General features: G+C 42.0%; 4 protein-coding genes across 6 annotated transcripts; 2 read left to right on the top strand and 2 right to left on the bottom strand.

Moving 5' to 3' along the window:
- Window positions 1-74: 74 nt before the first annotated feature.
- On the top strand, window positions 75-1,502 carry LOC117576542 (3-oxoacyl-[acyl-carrier-protein] synthase, mitochondrial). Its single transcript, XM_034261380.2, has one exon. The coding sequence runs from the start codon at window positions 133-135 to the stop codon at window positions 1,429-1,431; it is 1,299 nt and encodes a 432-aa protein (XP_034117271.1). The 5' UTR covers window positions 75-132; the 3' UTR covers window positions 1,432-1,502.
- A 1,626-nt stretch (window positions 1,503-3,128) lies between these two features.
- Window positions 3,129-11,645, bottom strand: LOC117576540 (metastasis-associated protein MTA3). Of its 2 annotated transcripts, XM_034261376.2 has the most exons (13): window positions 11,404-11,645; window positions 9,161-9,322; window positions 6,806-6,913; window positions 5,951-6,240; window positions 5,532-5,852; window positions 5,273-5,461; window positions 4,917-5,201; window positions 4,608-4,849; window positions 4,298-4,548; window positions 3,877-4,239; window positions 3,687-3,814; window positions 3,506-3,621; window positions 3,129-3,443 (listed from the first exon to the last, which is right to left on the bottom strand). In XM_034261376.2, the coding sequence occupies exons 1-13, from the start codon at window positions 11,429-11,431 to the stop codon at window positions 3,308-3,310; spliced, it is 2,619 nt and encodes an 872-aa protein (XP_034117267.2). In that variant the 5' UTR covers window positions 11,432-11,645; the 3' UTR covers window positions 3,129-3,307. The 2 variants fall into 2 exon arrangements, with proteins under 2 accessions (XP_034117267.2, XP_034117268.2); XM_034261377.2 differs by lacking the exon at window positions 6,806-6,913 and having other exon boundaries at window positions 11,404-11,639.
- Window positions 11,646-11,899: 254 nt separating this feature from the next.
- LOC117576541 (protein transport protein Sec23A) lies at window positions 11,900-15,186 on the top strand. Of its 2 annotated transcripts, XM_034261379.2 has the most exons (6): window positions 11,900-12,313; window positions 12,374-13,641; window positions 13,849-14,002; window positions 14,071-14,619; window positions 14,765-14,785; window positions 14,938-15,186. In XM_034261379.2, exons 1-6 carry the CDS (start codon window positions 12,035-12,037, stop codon window positions 15,025-15,027), a joined length of 2,361 nt encoding a protein of 786 aa, XP_034117270.2. In that variant the 5' UTR covers window positions 11,900-12,034; the 3' UTR covers window positions 15,028-15,186. The 2 variants fall into 2 exon arrangements, with proteins under 2 accessions (XP_034117270.2, XP_051862639.1); XM_052006679.1 differs by lacking the exon at window positions 14,765-14,785 and having other exon boundaries at window positions 11,901-12,313.
- On the bottom strand, window positions 15,181-16,764 carry LOC117576543 (calcineurin B homologous protein 1). Its single transcript, XM_034261381.2, has 2 exons — window positions 16,603-16,764; window positions 15,181-16,014 (listed from the first exon to the last, which is right to left on the bottom strand). Exons 1-2 carry the CDS (start codon window positions 16,667-16,669, stop codon window positions 15,512-15,514), a joined length of 570 nt encoding a protein of 189 aa, XP_034117272.1. The 5' UTR covers window positions 16,670-16,764; the 3' UTR covers window positions 15,181-15,511.
- Window positions 16,765-16,947: the final 183 nt, after the last annotated feature.

Here is a 16,947-nt window from a genome sequence, read left to right as displayed (position 1 = left end):
AGCAGATAAAAACACGACACGCACTCATCACTAGCATGTGGCAAGTTATAAATGTCTGGCAACGCCAGATTGGCCATCAGCTGATTTCTGTTATTGTCTGCATAAATTTTCTGTTACGTTTGTCGTTACAACATGCGCTTATTAACACAAATTCGCAGAGCATCCACACAAGCCACTCGCCGGCGAGTGGTCATCACTGGTACCGGAGCCGTCACTCCACTGGCCAATAATGCAGCCGAATCGTGGCAACGCCTACTGGCAGGGGAATCGGCAATTTCCCGGCTAGGAGTTGAATTCAAGGGATTGCCATGCCAAGTTGCCGCACAAATACCAAGAGAACGCTTAGAGATCGACAAACATCTGACGAAAAGTGATCTTAAACTCATGAGTCCTGCCACACAATTCGCCGTCATTGCAGCGGACGAAGCACTGGCCGCATCACGGCTGCAACCCAAGGAGTTGAGTGAAGAGCAGCGGGAACGTTTCGGAGTGTGCGTCGGCATGGGCATGTTTGATTTGTCCGAAGTGTACGGGGCATTCCAGCAGCTACAGCGTGGATATAATCGTGTCAGTCCATATTTTGTACCAAGACTGCTTCCGAACATGGCGTGTGGTCATATTAGCATGCGACATGGCCTGCGAGGACCCAATCATTCCGTGTCAACGGCTTGCGCAACCGGTGCCCATGCCATTGGTGATGCTATGCGTTTCATACGCAACGGCGACGCGGACCTGATGCTTGCTGGCAGTGGAGAGGCGTGCATAGACCCCCTATCGATTGCTGGCTTTTGTAGGTTACGCGCACTGAGCACGGCGTTCAATGATAACCCCGCCGTGGCCTCGCGACCATTTGATAAGGCACGCGATGGCTTTGTGATGGGTGAGGGGTCCGCTGTGTTGGTGCTGGAAGAGCTGGAGCACGCACGTGCTCGTGGAGCTCCCATATTGGCCGAGCTGCTGGGCTATGGACTTTCTGGCGATGCTCATCACATCACCTCGCCCAGCGAGGATGGAGCTGGTGCCACGCTGGCCATGCGTCGCGCTATTGCCGATGCTTGTGTAAAACCAGAGGATATTCGCTATGTTAATGCACATGCCACATCAACACCGACTGGAGATAGGATTGAAGCTCATGCAATTAGTCGTGTCTTTGGAGAACACAAGACCAACGTTTTCGTCTCCTCCACAAAGGGTGCTCATGGTCATCTACTGGGTTCGTCGGGTAATCTAGAAGCTCTATTTGTGGTACATGCTTGTGCGGAGAATAAATTGCCACCATCGATTAATGTTGAGAATTTGGACGTGGATGCCAATGTGGTGACAAAAACCTGCAATTGGCCAGAGGACCAATCTCGACGAATTGCTCTAAAGAATTCCTTTGGATTTGGCGGCACAAATGCATCCCTTTGCATTGCCAGTTTCGCGGAATAGAACTACGTTTATTTGAAGAAAGATTTGTAAAGTGATTGTCATTATGTGTTAATAAATTGTTGAATATATGAATATATTTTTGTAGGAAAATTTTTAGTTTTAAAACTTTATTTGGAAAACTTTTCGGTTTCTTATCCCTCCCTCCCCGCCAAACTACCAGCGTTCTTGCTTCCTGCATTGTAAAAATGTATATGCGTATTGTATCGTGCAATGCGCAGATTTGATACTGTTATACTGTATATATATATATATTTATATATAGGTATGTATATATAATAATGTATATAGCTCTGTTTGATTTGCTTCTGTTGCTTGACTTTCGGTTTACTTTTTACTATATGCAGCATGCATACTCTCTTGATTTTGTATTTCTAAACAAACATATTGTGTGTTGTGGTCGTTTTTCTGACATCATTTGCTGGTTTCTTTCCCTTTTTTGTGTTTCTCGCTTAATTTTTTTAATTTAAAGAATTTTTTATTTTACAAAATTACTTAAATTGTAAAGTTAAAAATACATAGATTGGCTTACAATTAGAATTTCTTTATAATCATTATTTATAAATGTTTTTGTTGCTGATTTTTTGTTGTATTTTACTTTTGTTTTCATTTGGGTTCTCAATGCTGATCTACTCTTGGGTTTTACTTGTCATTTGCCAAATCGTAAATGTTATATTATTATGTTATTTTATGCTCAATACATTAATAAATGTATATTATGTGGTTTATTTCCTTATTAATGCATTTATAGGCTTAAATAATATGCTATACTTGTGTATGTGTCTCTGTCTGTCATATGTTTATTGTGTATCGCTTTTAAAGTATTAATTTGAAATTTGTATATAAATTATGAAAATAAATTGTATTCGAAGTTATAAACTTTATCCCATTTACTGTACAATTTGTGGTTGTTTTTCCCGTTTTGTTGTTTTAGTTACAGCGTATAATTAATTTTTTAAATAATCTTGCACGTCACATTAATAACAAGGTTAGATTTCCATTTGTTTTGATACTTAAAGCATTAAATCAATTTTAAAATATCTTTCTTCTGTTATTTGCATCATCAAATTTTGAGTGAAAAATATTTCAAAATTATGGAGGCCTTTGATTTTCAAATTTACGTATCTGGTTTTAGCTAGCATGCAACAAACATTAGATTAACAAAATTAAATTTTTTTTGGTACCTGAAGGCGAACTGCAGAAATTACAAATTTAAAAAGGACTTTAAAATATTTTACATATATACGTAAAAAATAAAAATTGGACAATGCAGGGAACGATATTATTAAAAATGCCTACACGTAATCTAATATAGAATCAATGAATTTATTCCTTGAGTTTCATACATGTCCAATGTCGCAGTGTAGTTATTTTTTTGTGTACGGTATACTGAGATTTTAAAAATTGTAAAATTATGTAAAATATGAATAAATATTTGATTTGTTTTGCGGTGTGTGTTACTATTGCTTTAGATCTTAACACTTATTATCTTACTATTTGTTTTTTTTTAAGACATCTATTTAAGCGCTAGTAAAGTGTTTTTTCTTGTTGTCAGTGGTTGGATTACTGTTTTAGTGAAAATGGGGTACCAACGTCATATAGTGATGCAGTAACTCTTGCCTACACTAGATGTATGTATGTATGTAAGTATGTTTTGTGGATCTGTATGTGTGTACGTATGCATGCGGGGTTCATTTATGTTTGTATGTACATGGCAAGCCACTAAAAGACAGAATCTGGGTCACTAGTTTAGCAATGCATCCATTGTATATGGAAATGGCGGATGCTGCTGATGCTGTTCGAATCTGTTGGCTGAATATGACAGCAACTTTGCCGCTGCTGCTGCGCTTATTTTCGCTGATGTTTCGGCCGTCGACGGTCAGTCCAGTATAACGATTTGTGATTCAATAGGTTTGCTGCTCGGCTCTGGGGCCATTGACTTGATGGGCAGTGAGCGCCATGGTTTGCGCGCTGCACGACGCAGGTCCACAGCTGAGAGTATTTTTCGTGTTTTTCTGCAACAAACACAAGCGTTAATGTGTAAATTTACAAACTCAGTAATCTAAGTGTAACTTACTTGTGTACATCTGTGGCTCTAAAGTAAACATCGTCCGGTGCATCCATCCAACTAATGACCTGCTTGCGTCCGTTGCCACCGCGTGCCATTTGCGCGATCTTTTGTTTTCCGTTAAGCTGTATCAAATGAAAAAACCAGTCAGCATCTTGAAAATTTAACAATTATAGTAAACAAAACTTACGTGATGTCTCGAGAGCGGCTGTCCTGATGCCGCCATCATTGCAGCAAATTGTTCCGGACTGGGGCAGTGCGAGGGCATTGGATCCTTGTTTGGCCGTTTGGCAGGTGGTCCGCTGGGCACAATGGTTACTATAATATAGACACAGCAAAATTAGTTAACGGCTCTAGATGAAAAACGAAACTACACATACCTTCGGTACCATTAAGTTGTTGTTCCTCGTGGGCACGCTTGCGTATCGTAGACGTTGCTTGCGCTGGAATTATGGATAGTTCTTTGTTGTCAGGCGCAACAGGCACTGCGACAACATCTGGTGTTTTGTTGGGTACTCGTTCGTAGACTAAGCTGCCGTCTGGAGCTTTGGGCGGCTTTGGGAATGAAACAACAACGGGCTGCGGCATTTTATCCTTGGGTGTTAGCACCAACCATTCGTGAGGACCACTGCCAGGTGCACCCAAACGATTTGCAATTTTTGTGACGCTGCCACGATCCTTGGGCTTGAGCAAAAGCATCTTTTTGATTTCCGCTTGCGATTTGCCACTAATACGATTCGTAACTGCAAAAGTAGCTCAATGAAATAATGGTTAAATTAAATATGAAGAGTTAATGCTTACATTCCTGCTTGACCAACAGCGCATTGATTGCATATGCACTTTGTCGCGCCGCCTTCTTCGGTTTAACAATGCTTCGACAAACAATGCGAGCTACACGCGTCATTGGATTTGTGTGCAAGTAGAAGGCAGTGCGCGTCTTCATTATTGGTCGTGGCGAGCCGGAGCTAATGGCAATGCCGTGCGCTTGCGCATAATGACGTGCCAGGTGCGTCTTTAGCTTAAACTCCTTGCCACAGTTCACAATAGAACATCTGCATAATACAAAATTATTAATATCATAACTTTTTGTTTAATTTATTAATTGTAGTACCTGTGCAATTGACGATTACTTAGATCACTGACTTTTTCATCATCGTTAAGATCTACCACGGTTGTGGCGCCTGTCGATGCTAACGCTGCTGCTGGTGTTGCAGTGATAGCTGTTTTTTTCTTAGCCTCCCCATCGTTGGCATCGCCTTTGTGTGCCGATTTCATACTGCCATACTTTCGCCAATAGTCCCAACATGTTTGGCAAAGACGACACGCCAAGTGGCCATTGCTAAAGGAGTTCCACTGTGAAATTAAAAGAAAAAAATTACGTAAATAAATATGGTTTATCAAAATCAATGAGTCGCAGTACCTGTGATGATTTTGTTGTCCCGCATGATTCACACGGTTTGCCATTGTTGGACAAGTCTGCGCCACCATTGGTAGTGCCATTATAGATACCACCTTGGCCACCGCCACTTCCCGCCTTCACGTTGGCACCATTGCCTTTACCATTATTATTATATTGGGGTATGTAAACCTGTTTGAGCTTGAGTTCCGCCTCGACAGCCTTGACGCGTTTCTGCTGCACATATCGATCGGTGGTCTTCCACATATAGTAGTATTCAATGATCTGTTTTAGCGTTTTCCATGGCAGCTGTTAAGCGAAAACAAGTAAGGCTTTATCATTAAAAATTCATGTATTGAATAAGGGAAGAGTTTACTTACGAAATCTTGTCGTATGTCATTGAAGTCCTTGCCATATTTATCGAGCGCTTCCTCAAAGAGATTTGCTTCTGATGCGCTCCAATCTTCGATTTCATCGCGACAGAGTACTGGCCCAGTGGAAGGAACTAGTGAAGACATGGCCTCCTCAATAGAATATTCGTGCTTGTGCAGAATGTCCATAGCGTGAAACTGAAATCAAAGAAACGTCATATAATTAGCAAGATGATTATAATGCTAATAGATGATGTCGCTTGCTTACCAGGGTTATGTCTCGACTGGCGGCTGCTGCAGACATGTGCAACGAAGGTTGCTTCACCGAACTGCTGCAGTCAAGGGCGCGGGCAAAGGTGCCGATGGAACGTGAGACAACGAGAAACTGATCGATCTTACGATCGGTCAAACTGTGCTCTGGCGTCCACACCAATGATTCGAGCTCCTCAAGCTTGCGTTCATCTGTGGCGGTGTCTTTTAGCTTGGCGGGTATATCACACTGATAGCGACTGCCGACACGTATCTCACCCTTGTCAGCGAGCAATGTTTTTTGATTCGGATCGAAGACCAAACAATAAAAGAATGTATCCTGCAATTCAAAAAATAAAAATAAAAATTATAGTGAATTAAACACATATAATACACGGGAAAATTAAATCTCAATTGCTATGACACTACACAACTCACGTCTTTATTGAGATAACTTTGTAATGACTCCGTCTCGTTGAGTAGCGTGACGGAGCACTTTCCTCGGATCTGTGTGGCGGGTATCGTCTCAACTTGTCGCGATAAAAATAATTCTCGATGCTTGATCTGGTATCGCTGTTTGCTGGTTAGCGCTTCGCTCTTTTCCCCATCGCCACCAGCAGCACCGCCGCTTGCTACGCTATTATTGTTAGTGTTATTGGTGCTGGAATTGCCTGTAGTGGCGCCGGCTGATGCTTGCGTTGGGCTGGAGCGTTCCTCTTCGAGTGCAGCTGAAAACAAATCAATTCATGTATTTATGAATAAGTGCATTTCAATTGCTCTAGACATGCTACATACGAGCACTAAAATTATAAGGGCTAAGTTTAGAAACAATCAACCATTGCATGACCAAATTTGACGTTGGTAACTAGACTACATTACAGGTTGGTACTAACATCATCAAATTAGTTCATGAACTCGACAAAATTAACTACAAACGAATTCGATACATAAAACAAAGCAATTCGCATACATTTTAATATTCAGTTCTAAATAGAATACTTTAAGTAATAATAAGTAATAAGTGACATTTTTGTATGCTTAGTTCATGAACATTGCCCAGGTCAGTACCAAGCTTGATCTATTATATAATAGCAATAAATAAATAAGAAGTCACTACTATACATAAATAGTCACTACTATATATAAAATATGACAAAAATGAGGAGATTTATTAAAGGCAAATGTTGCAACGAAAGTGCATTCTCAAAAGAAATTGTTTAGCTACGTTCAACATAAAAATGAATGATATATTGATTTTAGTAATAACTGCTTTGCCAGAGAGAGAATTTGTACCTATTGAAGGATCGAGCACAGCTTGCGCCGCCTGCTCCTCTCCCACGGGTGTTCGAAGCCAGGTTTTCTTCAGTTTAGTTGCCAGCGGTGAATCCTCAGCGGTTGCCACTGCATCATCATCAAAGGTAGGTATTTCAGTGAGTGTTGTAGTGAGAGATGATTTTTTGTTGGGAAATGTTGATTTTACAAACATACATATGCATATATATATATATATATTTAATAATATTTACAATGTTAATATGAGTGAGAGAATGTGTTAACAAGCAAGCGAAAGGGCAAAGCTTCATTTATAGTACTTTTGACTACAAAACTGCAAACAAGTTGGCAGCGCGGAGTTTCAAGTGAGGTTAAGTACAAAAAGTAATTTCACTAAAAGATGTCGCGTTTGCCCACCAAACGAAAGCCCAACAAAATAAATACAAAACTTTTTGAATTTATTTTTAATACCCGCGCGCCAGCCCACACAAGCCATCATGAAGGGATGGTAACGGGTGGTTTAGTCTATGTATATCTGGGGTGGGGTGAGTGGTGGTGGCTGTCTTCTTAAGGAGTTCGTCGCAGAGACCTAACGCTACCCACCCCACCCTATCTTCTTCTTCTACACAAGGTTGTGGGTGCATTGCTGAATTTACAAGAGCGTAGGTGTACTATACTATATACTATAGCTAAAGAGCAAGAAGAAGCAACAGCAGCCGAGGCGGCATCACAGCATAAGCTAGTCAAGGGGGAGTCATGGGGGTTTGGGGTTGGGGGTGGGCAACTGTTTGGTGGCCATAGATAGGAAACATAAAGTCTGGTAAGTGCGCGGTCGGCTTGCAGGGGTTGGCAGATAGAGATGGAGGCGTGTGCGTTTTGTTGGCTGCCACTGTCTGTCTTTGCTCCCGTTTCCCATTCCCTTGCTTAGCCACGCGTATTTCAGCTTTTTTTCGTGTTGTCGTGGCCAGTGTACAGCTTTGAGTTTTTTGTTTGTTTCTTTTTGTCGTTTTTTTTTCTCGCTTCTTGACACGCTTGAATATAATATTATTTGTGGTGTAGTTTGGTGTGTGCTAATTTTTAAATGAATGATTAGCAGCTAGGCTGCAAACAGGCAGCGCACGCCGAAAGAATTTGCAGCTCTCAAAAAAAGTAAAGGAGCAAGCTGTCAAGCTTAAAAAAAGATGTAGCTTGGGGGTAGCTGGGGTGAGGCATGTGATGAAGGGCTCCATCGTTAATGGGTATTGTCGACGCTATATGTGCCCCGGGAAAAGAGGGCCAGGGGAGGTGGAAGGGGAGGACGCGTTGGAAAAACGCATTTTCGTTGGGTCACGTATCGAATTCGAGTGGCACAAGCCAACCAAAACCAACCAACCCCACCGATTGGGGGGTTGTGTGTGTATGCTTTTTGGGATGAAGATACAGCGAAATGGTCTGGTCTGTCCATGCTGAGCTGATGACTGCTAGTTGTTGGGCGGACTCCCCCTTGTCTCTCTGTGTGTATGTATACATGAATGGAGAATGCAAAGCGCGGCTCCTTCCGATGCTGTTCCTGCAGCACAACCAACAACAGGGCTGCCTCATGAAAATTTTCACACAAATGTGAGTATAGCAGCAGTAGGAGTTGGAGCTCAGCGCACAGAGGTAGACATTCAGTCTACCTACTTACCTATCTACCTAGTGCTGCCTAGTATTCCCACATTGAGGCTGGCGCCGCCTGTCGGGCAGCAGCAGCAACCAAAAACGGTAACAACAGCAACAACTACAACAGCAACATCGAAGTACAGTGCAGCTCAACACATATTATGCTTATGTGCTTCGTGTTGTTTTTCTTGTTGTTTTTGTAGCTACGGATGCTCGGATTCCGTTTACTCTTTGCTTTGGCTGTATGCTTTACAGTTGTTGTCATTGCGGTTCTTGTTGCTCTTGATGTCGGCTTTTATTATTGTTGTTGCTGTTGTTTTTGCTACTGCTGCTAAGTGGGTGTGTGTGTGTTTGTTGGGTGGGCCATGCTTTGACACATTGCACACAGGCATATGCTAAGGGTGGTGGGGGCAGAAGCAGCTTCGGTTTTGGTTTCGGTGTGGTGGGGTTTGGGGTGTGGTGTACTTCACCTCCCACCGTGCGCCTTCGACGACTGAGCTTTGGTTTTTGTGGTGAAAATGTGCTCAGGATCTGTAGGGGGCGCTTTTGGCTTTGGCTTACGACTCTTATTCGACGGTCGCGACAAGTACTATTCATAACATAACCTCACTTAGCTCTCGGATAACAAAATAAATACTTATAAATATACAAAACTTACACATACGTTTTGAAATTGGGAGGAATTTGTTGTGTTCTAGTTTTTTTCTTCTATTTTTTTTCAGTAAATTTACTTACGTTGGTGCTTATCCGCCAGCTGTACGAGCGGGTTGGGCAGATCACGACGCCGGTAGAAACACATGACCTTTGCTTCCACATTGCCTGTTTGGTTTTTATTCAACTCCTCGATGCGACGTATCAGGAAGGGACTATTCGGCGCTGTCTCCACGTACACGTAGTCTGGAAGTAGTCAACAAAATAAAACGAGTGTTGCATTATTGAGTAACAATTACGGTTGAAATATGAAGTGCTGCTACTGCAATGGATGAATAATTGCAGGCCCCCTCACCTCGCCCTTCACATCACACCATGCTACAAATCATTCATTATCAAAGCGAAATGGAAGCAAACGCATCCATTCGAAGCAACGCACACCAACACCAGCATAAGCACAAGCACACGAACGCGTACGAACATTCGCACACAACATACACGCTTATACACATGTATGCAGGCATCAGACTATTAGAGATGAGTAAAATTGAGGTTACCTGTGACTACGCGAACTCACGAATTTCTAAGATAGAATAATCGCAGATTGAAGATTAAGATATTCGATAACTTTTAAGAGTGCAAAAAACGCTAATTAGCTAGTTCCAATAGGGCAACAGGATTCGACAATCTTATTAGACACTTGACTATTTTCAATATTTATGGAGTAGTCACCGTTTATGCTTTTATGATTTGTGTAAAATCACAGCATTTCTTTGCTACGCTGCTTGTGGTGGACACGCCGCTTAATTACGGCCACAGTACAATGAAAAGTATGCGCGTTGGTCAATTAAATACAAATGTGGGCATCCATCCATCCATCGAGGCGAGGCAGTAGCATCAAGAGGAGGGGGAAAACAAGGGGAAGGGGGCTGCTGAACGCGAGCAGAGCGCGCCGACTGCGACGATGCGGAACCTGTCGCAGAAACCGTTGCTTGGGTTTTGACCACGGCAACAACGAAAGCCGATAGAAGAGAGGAGGAAAGAAAACAACGACACAAAAGAAAAGGAAAAAAAAAGAAAAAAGAGCAGCGATCAAGCGACAACTCAAGGCAGGCATAAAATAAAAGGCAGGAAAATGTATCTTTTGCATTTTTGGTTGATGTGTTTTTGTAAAACAACAAAAAGAGATGAAAAAGAAAGTGTCGCCTGCGACGACATTTGTTTGTATTTGTATGAGTGTGTATGTGTGACTTTATGTGTGTGGCTATTAAAAATGACTAACAAAAGCGCTGATGAAGTCCAAAAAATTCTGAAGACAACGCGTTCACAATCAGAAAGTAAATATCATCGTAAAAAACGTTGTAATTTAAGCATACGTAATTTTTTATTATTTATTTTGATTGTTTTTATTAGGTATTCGCATTTTCAGTTCATTTACATTTAACAGGAGAACAAGAAGAAGCATGATGCAGGTGAAGACAACAAAATAACGTCATCGCTTGGTTGGTTAATTCAAATTGCCGACTGCAATAAGATGAGTGCTTGTATAAAGATTCTGCGCCAAAAGTGCAAAGTCATTAGCATAAGAAAACACGATGGGTCAAAAAATAAATAAAAAAAAAAACACTCAAAAAAGTAACGAAATCTACTTTCAATTACACAAACTCACACACATATAAAAACACACGCAGCACTCATACACATACACACACACGTTGATCGGTGGCGAACTTTGCCAATGCAATTCCATTTCATCACTATCCCCAACCCTACACACATACACGCATATAAAGCACATCATCAGTGCTTAATGCTTATCGGAGAAACATATAGAGAGCATTGTACAAAAACACTTGCTGCAGCTGCGACAATTTGGTTGGCATACACATAACCCCCCTCCGAAATTCACTACACACTCTTCACTCTCTTTTCACTCCTCGAACCGGTCGACTTGATGTTCCATTGCCGCTTCTCGCGCTGTGGCGCTGTTAAAAAATCGTCTACGTTGTTAAAACTTTCGAGTGTCGGCAAAACTAAAGGGCGCATTAAAATACATATTCCTATATCATCTCATTCGATGATAACAAGCATTAAACGTATCGAACGATTTACATTAATATTTTGTGTGTAGTTTTGATAATTTTAATGCACTTTCATTATTTCATTACTTTTGGAGTCTCATACACACACACATTCACAAACATGAACACACACGCGCACACATACACACGCATACGCACACAAAACGAGCAGGCAGGCGAAACAGTGAGACGGCGCCGATAACGAAAGATGATAGAAAAGCGAGTATGGAAAAAAAATTTTCTCACCTCCGACTCGATACATATTTGTGGCCATTTTCACAAAACTTTCGCACCAAATTTCACATGTAAAATATTCTGCACTTGTTCAGCACTGTTTTTCAATAGCTTTGTGTCAAATTAGCGCACATTTATTGGCATAAAATTAAAGTTGTTATGATTGCAGCATTTGCATTCACATAAGACGCGTTTTTTTCGTCGCCATCTTAGAAACAACTCTAAAAAAATACACACACATACACATGCAACGGCGACGACGAGCAAACAGCTGCATCAGGGCTGCATTTGCAAACAGACTTATCCACTCGTTTCAAATTTTGCTTGTCTTTTGAATTTTTTATTTATTAAACACTCAAAATACATAAAAATGTTATCACGTAAAAGTTTTTATGTGCTGATTGTACATTTAATATGTTGATCACACTTGTATTTTACAAAGAAACTCTAAAATATTTTTCTTTTGTTTTGTGTTGGCATGCCAAACGGCTTGTATGCCTTGAGAAGCTGTTTGCTACGAAACCAACTGTCAAATCCGTGACGTGGCCTGGCTAAACGATTTTTCCCAATAAGAGTTGCGCTTGAGTTGCATTAATTTTAAGCTCTAATATACGCGCAGTTCAATTAATTGCAATTGCCAACGATGACTACCTACGAGGAGTTCATCCAACAAAATGAGGATCGGGACGGTGTGCGACTCACTTGGAATGTGTGGCCCTCCAGTCGCATCGATGCCAGTCGCTTAGTTGTGCCGCTTGCGTGTCTCTATCAGCCACTCAAAGAACGCCCCGACTTGCCACCAATACAATATGAGCCTGTGCTGTGTACCCGCAGCAATTGTCGGGCCATCCTCAACCCATTGTGTCAGGTGGACTATCGTGCGAAACTCTGGGTCTGCAATTTTTGCTTTCAACGCAATCCCGTAAGTGCTGAAAATAATGATCTTTTGAACTTTCATTATGATTCATCGTATTCCATATAGTTTCCACCACAATATGCTGCCATATCAGAGCAGCATCAACCAGCCGAGTTGATTCCTGGGTTTAGCACCATCGAATATACGATTACCAGGGCACCAACGATGCCACCTGTCTTTATATTCCTGGTAGACACTTGCATGGATGAGGAAGAACTGGATGCTCTAAAGGATTCGCTGCAAATGTCACTGAGTCTGTTGCCACCCAATGCTTTGGTCGGTCTGATTACCTTTGGTAAAATGATACAGGTGCATGAGCTGGGCACTGACGGCTGTTCCAAGAGTTATGTGTTTCGTGGCACAAAAGATTTGAGTGCAAAGCAGGTGCAAGATATGCTGGGCATTGGTCGTGGCGCAGTGCCCACACCACATCAGCAGCCAGGTCAAATGCCGCCCAATGCCCAGCAGGGCGTGGCAGTTGGCGGAGCACAACATGTGCCGCCAGCGCATCGCTTCCTGCAGCCGATCAGCCAGTGTGATACTGCGCTGGGTGATCTGCTCAGTGAGCTGCAACGCGATCCTTGGCCGGTGCCGCAGGGCAAGCGCTATCTGCGCTCCACGGGCGCTGCGCTCTCGATAGCCGTGGGCCTGCTGGAGTGCACATACCCAAATACGGGTGGTCGCATTATGACCTTTGTCGGTGGTCCTTGCTCCCAGGGCCCCGGCCAAGTGGTCGACGATGAGCTCAAGCATCCCATACGCTCGCATCACGACATACACAAGGACAACGTCAAGTTCATGAAGAAGGCCATCAAGCATTATGATGCATTGGCGTTACGTGCTGCCACTAATGGTCACAGCATCGACATATACTCGTGTGCCTTAGATCAGACGGGTCTGATGGAGATGAAGCAGTTGTGCAATTCGACGGGTGGTCATATGGTCATGGGTGATTCATTTAATTCGTCGCTGTTTAAGCAGACATTCCAGCGCGTATTTGCGCGCGACAGTCGCAACGATCTGAAGATGGCTTTCAATGCCACGCTGGAGGTGAAGTGCTCGCGCGAGCTGAAGATCTCGGGTGGCATCGGCTCGTGTGTGTCGCTGAATGTGAAGAGCCCGTCGGTGTCGGATGTGGAGATCGGCATGGGCAATACGGTGCAATGGAAGCTGTGCACCCTGAATCCAAGTTCAACGGTGGCCTACTTCTTTGAGGTGGTCAATCAGCATGCGGCCCCAATACCGCAAGGCGGACGCGGTTGTATACAGTTCATCACGCAGTATCAGCATCCAAGCGGTCAGCGGCGCATTCGCGTCACAACGCTAGCCAGAAAGTAAGTATCTTATTTTGTGAATGTATCTTTAACCGATATCCATGGGGTTAAAAGAGAAAGTATCTCCGATTCCAATAAGTATCTTTATGCTCATAATTAGTGTTGAACTGTGAATGTTAGTGTATATTTCAGAGCCCCTCATTCTCGTCTGTAGATTTTTAACTTTTCTATTAATGCGTTTAATTTCTTTATACCTTCATTACGCAGTTGGGCGGATGCCACATCGAATGTGCATCACATCAGCGCTGGTTTTGATCAGGAGGCGGCTGCAGTGCTCATGGCGCGCATGGTTGTCTATCGTGCCGAGACGGACGAGGGACCCGACATCTTGCGCTGGGTGGATCGTCAGCTGATTCGCTTGGTAAGATACTTCCTAACTATCTATTTATGTATGGCTACAACTTTACTCAAAATCTTGCCCTCAAACAGTGCCAGAAGTTCGGCGAGTATTCCAAGGATGATCCTAACAGTTTTCGGCTGTCGCAAAACTTTAGCCTGTTTCCGCAATTCATGTATCACTTGCGCCGCTCGCAGTTCCTGCAGGTCTTCAACAATTCGCCCGACGAGACCACATTCTATCGACACATGCTGATGCGCGAGGACCTCACCCAATCTCTGATCATGATTCAGCCCATACTTTACAGCTATTCGTTCAACGGTCCACCCGAGCCCGTTCTCCTGGATACGGCATCAATTCAAGCGGACCGCATATTGCTGATGGACACCTTCTTCCAGATACTCATCTATCATGGCGAAACCATTGCCCAATGGCGTGCCCTCAAGTATCAAGACATGCCCGAATATGAGAACTTTAAGCAACTGCTCCAAGCGCCCGTCGACGATGCCCAGGAAATATTGCAGACACGTTTCCCCATGCCACGTTACATCGACACCGAGCACGGTGGATCGCAGGCGCGTTTCCTGCTCTCCAAGGTCAATCCCTCGCAGACGCACAACAATATGTATGCGTATGGTCAGGTGGGTGCACAATCGAACAGCAAACTGCTCGTCATGTTTTCAGCGACTTATGTTTTTTGTACTCTTGTTTTTTTTTGTATACTTTTCTCATTGTGTTCTCGTATTCGTTGCCCGTTCGTTCTTATCGTTGTTGTTATTGTTGCAGCCGCCCATTGGGCAGACGACGGTAGTAAAACTTTATATTTTTGCTTTTGGGTTTACTTTGCTTTTCTTCTACACTTATTGCTCTTGGTGTCGGGCTCTGCCACATGCGATTTCCCTTATGTTTGAATGCTTCCCACTCCCTCAGCTAACGCTTTATCGATCTCTTTTCAACAGGATGGCGGTGCTCCGGTGCTCACGGATGATGTTTCGCTGCAGCTGTTCATGGAGCATCTCAAGAAACTGGCTGTCTCTTCGACCACATAAATTAGCAATTTTTGAAAAGCCAAAGTTAAAAACTTGGCAATGGCAAACGACAAAAAATTACATACTTCTAGTTACATACATATATACAACACATTAACCATCTATATAGATTCCAATTGATCGCCTGCAAATACAATAAACTACATTCATACATCGGTATTTACAATGTTTGTTTTTATTTAATGCAACTAATCAAATAAAAAGAGCAAAAATAAATATTTGACAAAATGCAAGAATTTCTCTTGGTTAAGAACGGAATGAAAGCAAGCGGCAATTTAATACAATATATAAAAACTATGCAAGGCAACAATAAAATATCTGCATACAATCTATATAACATAGTTGTGTATACAAGTTCAATAATAAACTACAAATTATACACGTTAATGCCATCGAATCTTCTCTTTCACATTATTTTCACTAAACTATTTGGTACACAGTGACTAAAGAGTTTTATATCTTTTTGTTATTTAAACATTTGTGCTTAATTAAGGAACCTAATGGACATCTTTTGATCCACATCGGTGCGCTCCAAAGCCTTGCAAAAGTCCTCAAACGATATCTTGCCCTGACAGCAAAGATCCGCCTCCAAAATGGTTCGCTCCGCAATGCTAACCAACTGATCCTGACTAATGTTAGCGCCTACCATCATATGCAGAATGGATAGCAACTCATCTCGGCTAATCACGCCGTCATCGTCCAGATCATACATTTTGAAGGCAAACTTCAGCTTCTCCTCGCGACTATTTAGTTTGCTCTGCTTGTTGTCCCGCAACGGTCTAAAATGTGCCAAGACATTCATGAATTGCCGGAAATTGACACGATCATCAGTGCTCTCGGCAAAGAAAGAGTGGACAATGCGTTCACATAGTGGATTGATGGCCAATTCCGGAATGCGCATCAAATCCTCACGAGAGAGTGTTCCACAGTCGTTGCGATCCAGAGATGTGAACCGTGAGTACAAACGTTCAATTTGATTGGGAGTAACTATATAAAAAGAAGGTAAAAACGAGTTAGACACTATCAATTATCAGGAATAAAACCCGCAGTGATAACAGAATATTTTGCAGCCATTATCAAAACAGCAGTTGTTGGATACAACACCTTATCACGCATAATAATTACACGCAGTTCGGACACCTGATAAAACGGCAGAACATCAAACGATCAGCAAACTTTGCCCTGGACAGCCATGAAAGCAATGACGTCATAAATGCATTTGTCAATATATTGGAACATTGCACATTTCCAGCATTATGCAAATCATACTTTGCAACTTTCGAAAAACAACCTTTTACATTAATATTGGCCATGTCTGGTAATAATAATGGCCAAGGTACATATTTGTAATGAGTCGAACAAGCTATTATTAGTTTTATCTACTCTTGGCACGTGTGTGCGAAATCATTATTAAATGAGATTTGTTAATGGAAATGCTTTTAGCAACTGCGTATGTATTTGTTGTGAACAATTTTCGACAATTATGGATTGAATCTTGTCTCAAGGTTACGGCTCTTAATTTTACTACACGCATATATTATTTGTTGTTTTTCACTAGTGTTCGTTACTACTTACAGCCGGTTTCATTCTGAATTTGGGCTATTTCTTCGTGCCGCAGGAAGAGTGACGATTTGTTGCCCATTATTTACGGCTTAATTAAATAAAACCAATGTGAGAGCGACACAAATACAATATTTCTAATGAATTGAATGATTGCAGTGTGGCCGTGCTTCGAATGCTATTAAATACTCAATCAAAACGATATGCTTTCTATCTATTTAGCGTTGCCAACTATTCTGCAGAAAGCTGTAATAGAATATATAATATTTAAATTATAATTTATAAACATCTAATTGATTAGTAATAAAAAAAACTTTTAAATAAATAAGGCACTAGATTAACTTAAGGTACTTATAAATA

The sequence above is a fragment of the Drosophila albomicans genome, chromosome 2R, assembly GCF_009650485.2.
Source record: "Drosophila albomicans strain 15112-1751.03 chromosome 2R, ASM965048v2, whole genome shotgun sequence".
NCBI classification, from domain to species: Eukaryota; Metazoa; Arthropoda; class Insecta; order Diptera; family Drosophilidae; genus Drosophila; species Drosophila albomicans.
The sequence above is the reverse complement of the archived record's forward strand: the minus strand, read 5'-3'. Positions and strand labels throughout refer to the sequence as shown.

What these genes read in the sequence shown, in the direction of transcription:
- LOC117576542 (XM_034261380.2), top strand. Translation starts at nt 133, where the DNA reads ATGCGCTTATTAACACAAATTCGCAGAGCATCCACACAAGCCACTCGC.
- LOC117576540 (XM_034261376.2), bottom strand. Translation starts at nt 11,431, where the DNA reads ATGGCCACAAATATGTATCGAGTCGGAG. An exon ending in AAAGTTATCTCAATAAAGAC is followed by an intron (nt 5,853 to 5,950) that starts GTGAGTTGTGTA and finishes TTTGAATTGCAG; the next exon opens with GATACATTCTTTTATTGTTT. An exon ending in ATGACATACGACAAGATTTC is followed by an intron (nt 5,202 to 5,272) that starts GTAAGTAAACTC and finishes TTCGCTTAACAG; the next exon opens with CTGCCATGGAAAACGCTAAA.
- LOC117576541 (XM_034261379.2), top strand. Translation starts at nt 12,035, where the DNA reads ATGACTACCTACGAGGAGTTCATCCAACAAAATGAGGATCGGGACGGT. An exon ending in TTTGCTTTCAACGCAATCCC is followed by an intron (nt 12,314 to 12,373) that starts GTAAGTGCTGAA and finishes TATTCCATATAG; the next exon opens with TTTCCACCACAATATGCTGC. An exon ending in CGCCCATTGGGCAGACGACG is followed by an intron (nt 14,786 to 14,937) that starts GTAGTAAAACTT and finishes TCTTTTCAACAG; the next exon opens with GATGGCGGTGCTCCGGTGCT.
- LOC117576543 (XM_034261381.2), bottom strand. Translation starts at nt 16,669, where the DNA reads ATGGGCAACAAATCGTCACTCTTCCTGCGGCACGAAGAAATAGCCCAA. An exon ending in AATTCAGAATGAAACCGGCT is followed by an intron (nt 16,015 to 16,602) that starts GTAAGTAGTAAC and finishes CTTTTTATATAG; the next exon opens with TTACTCCCAATCAAATTGAA.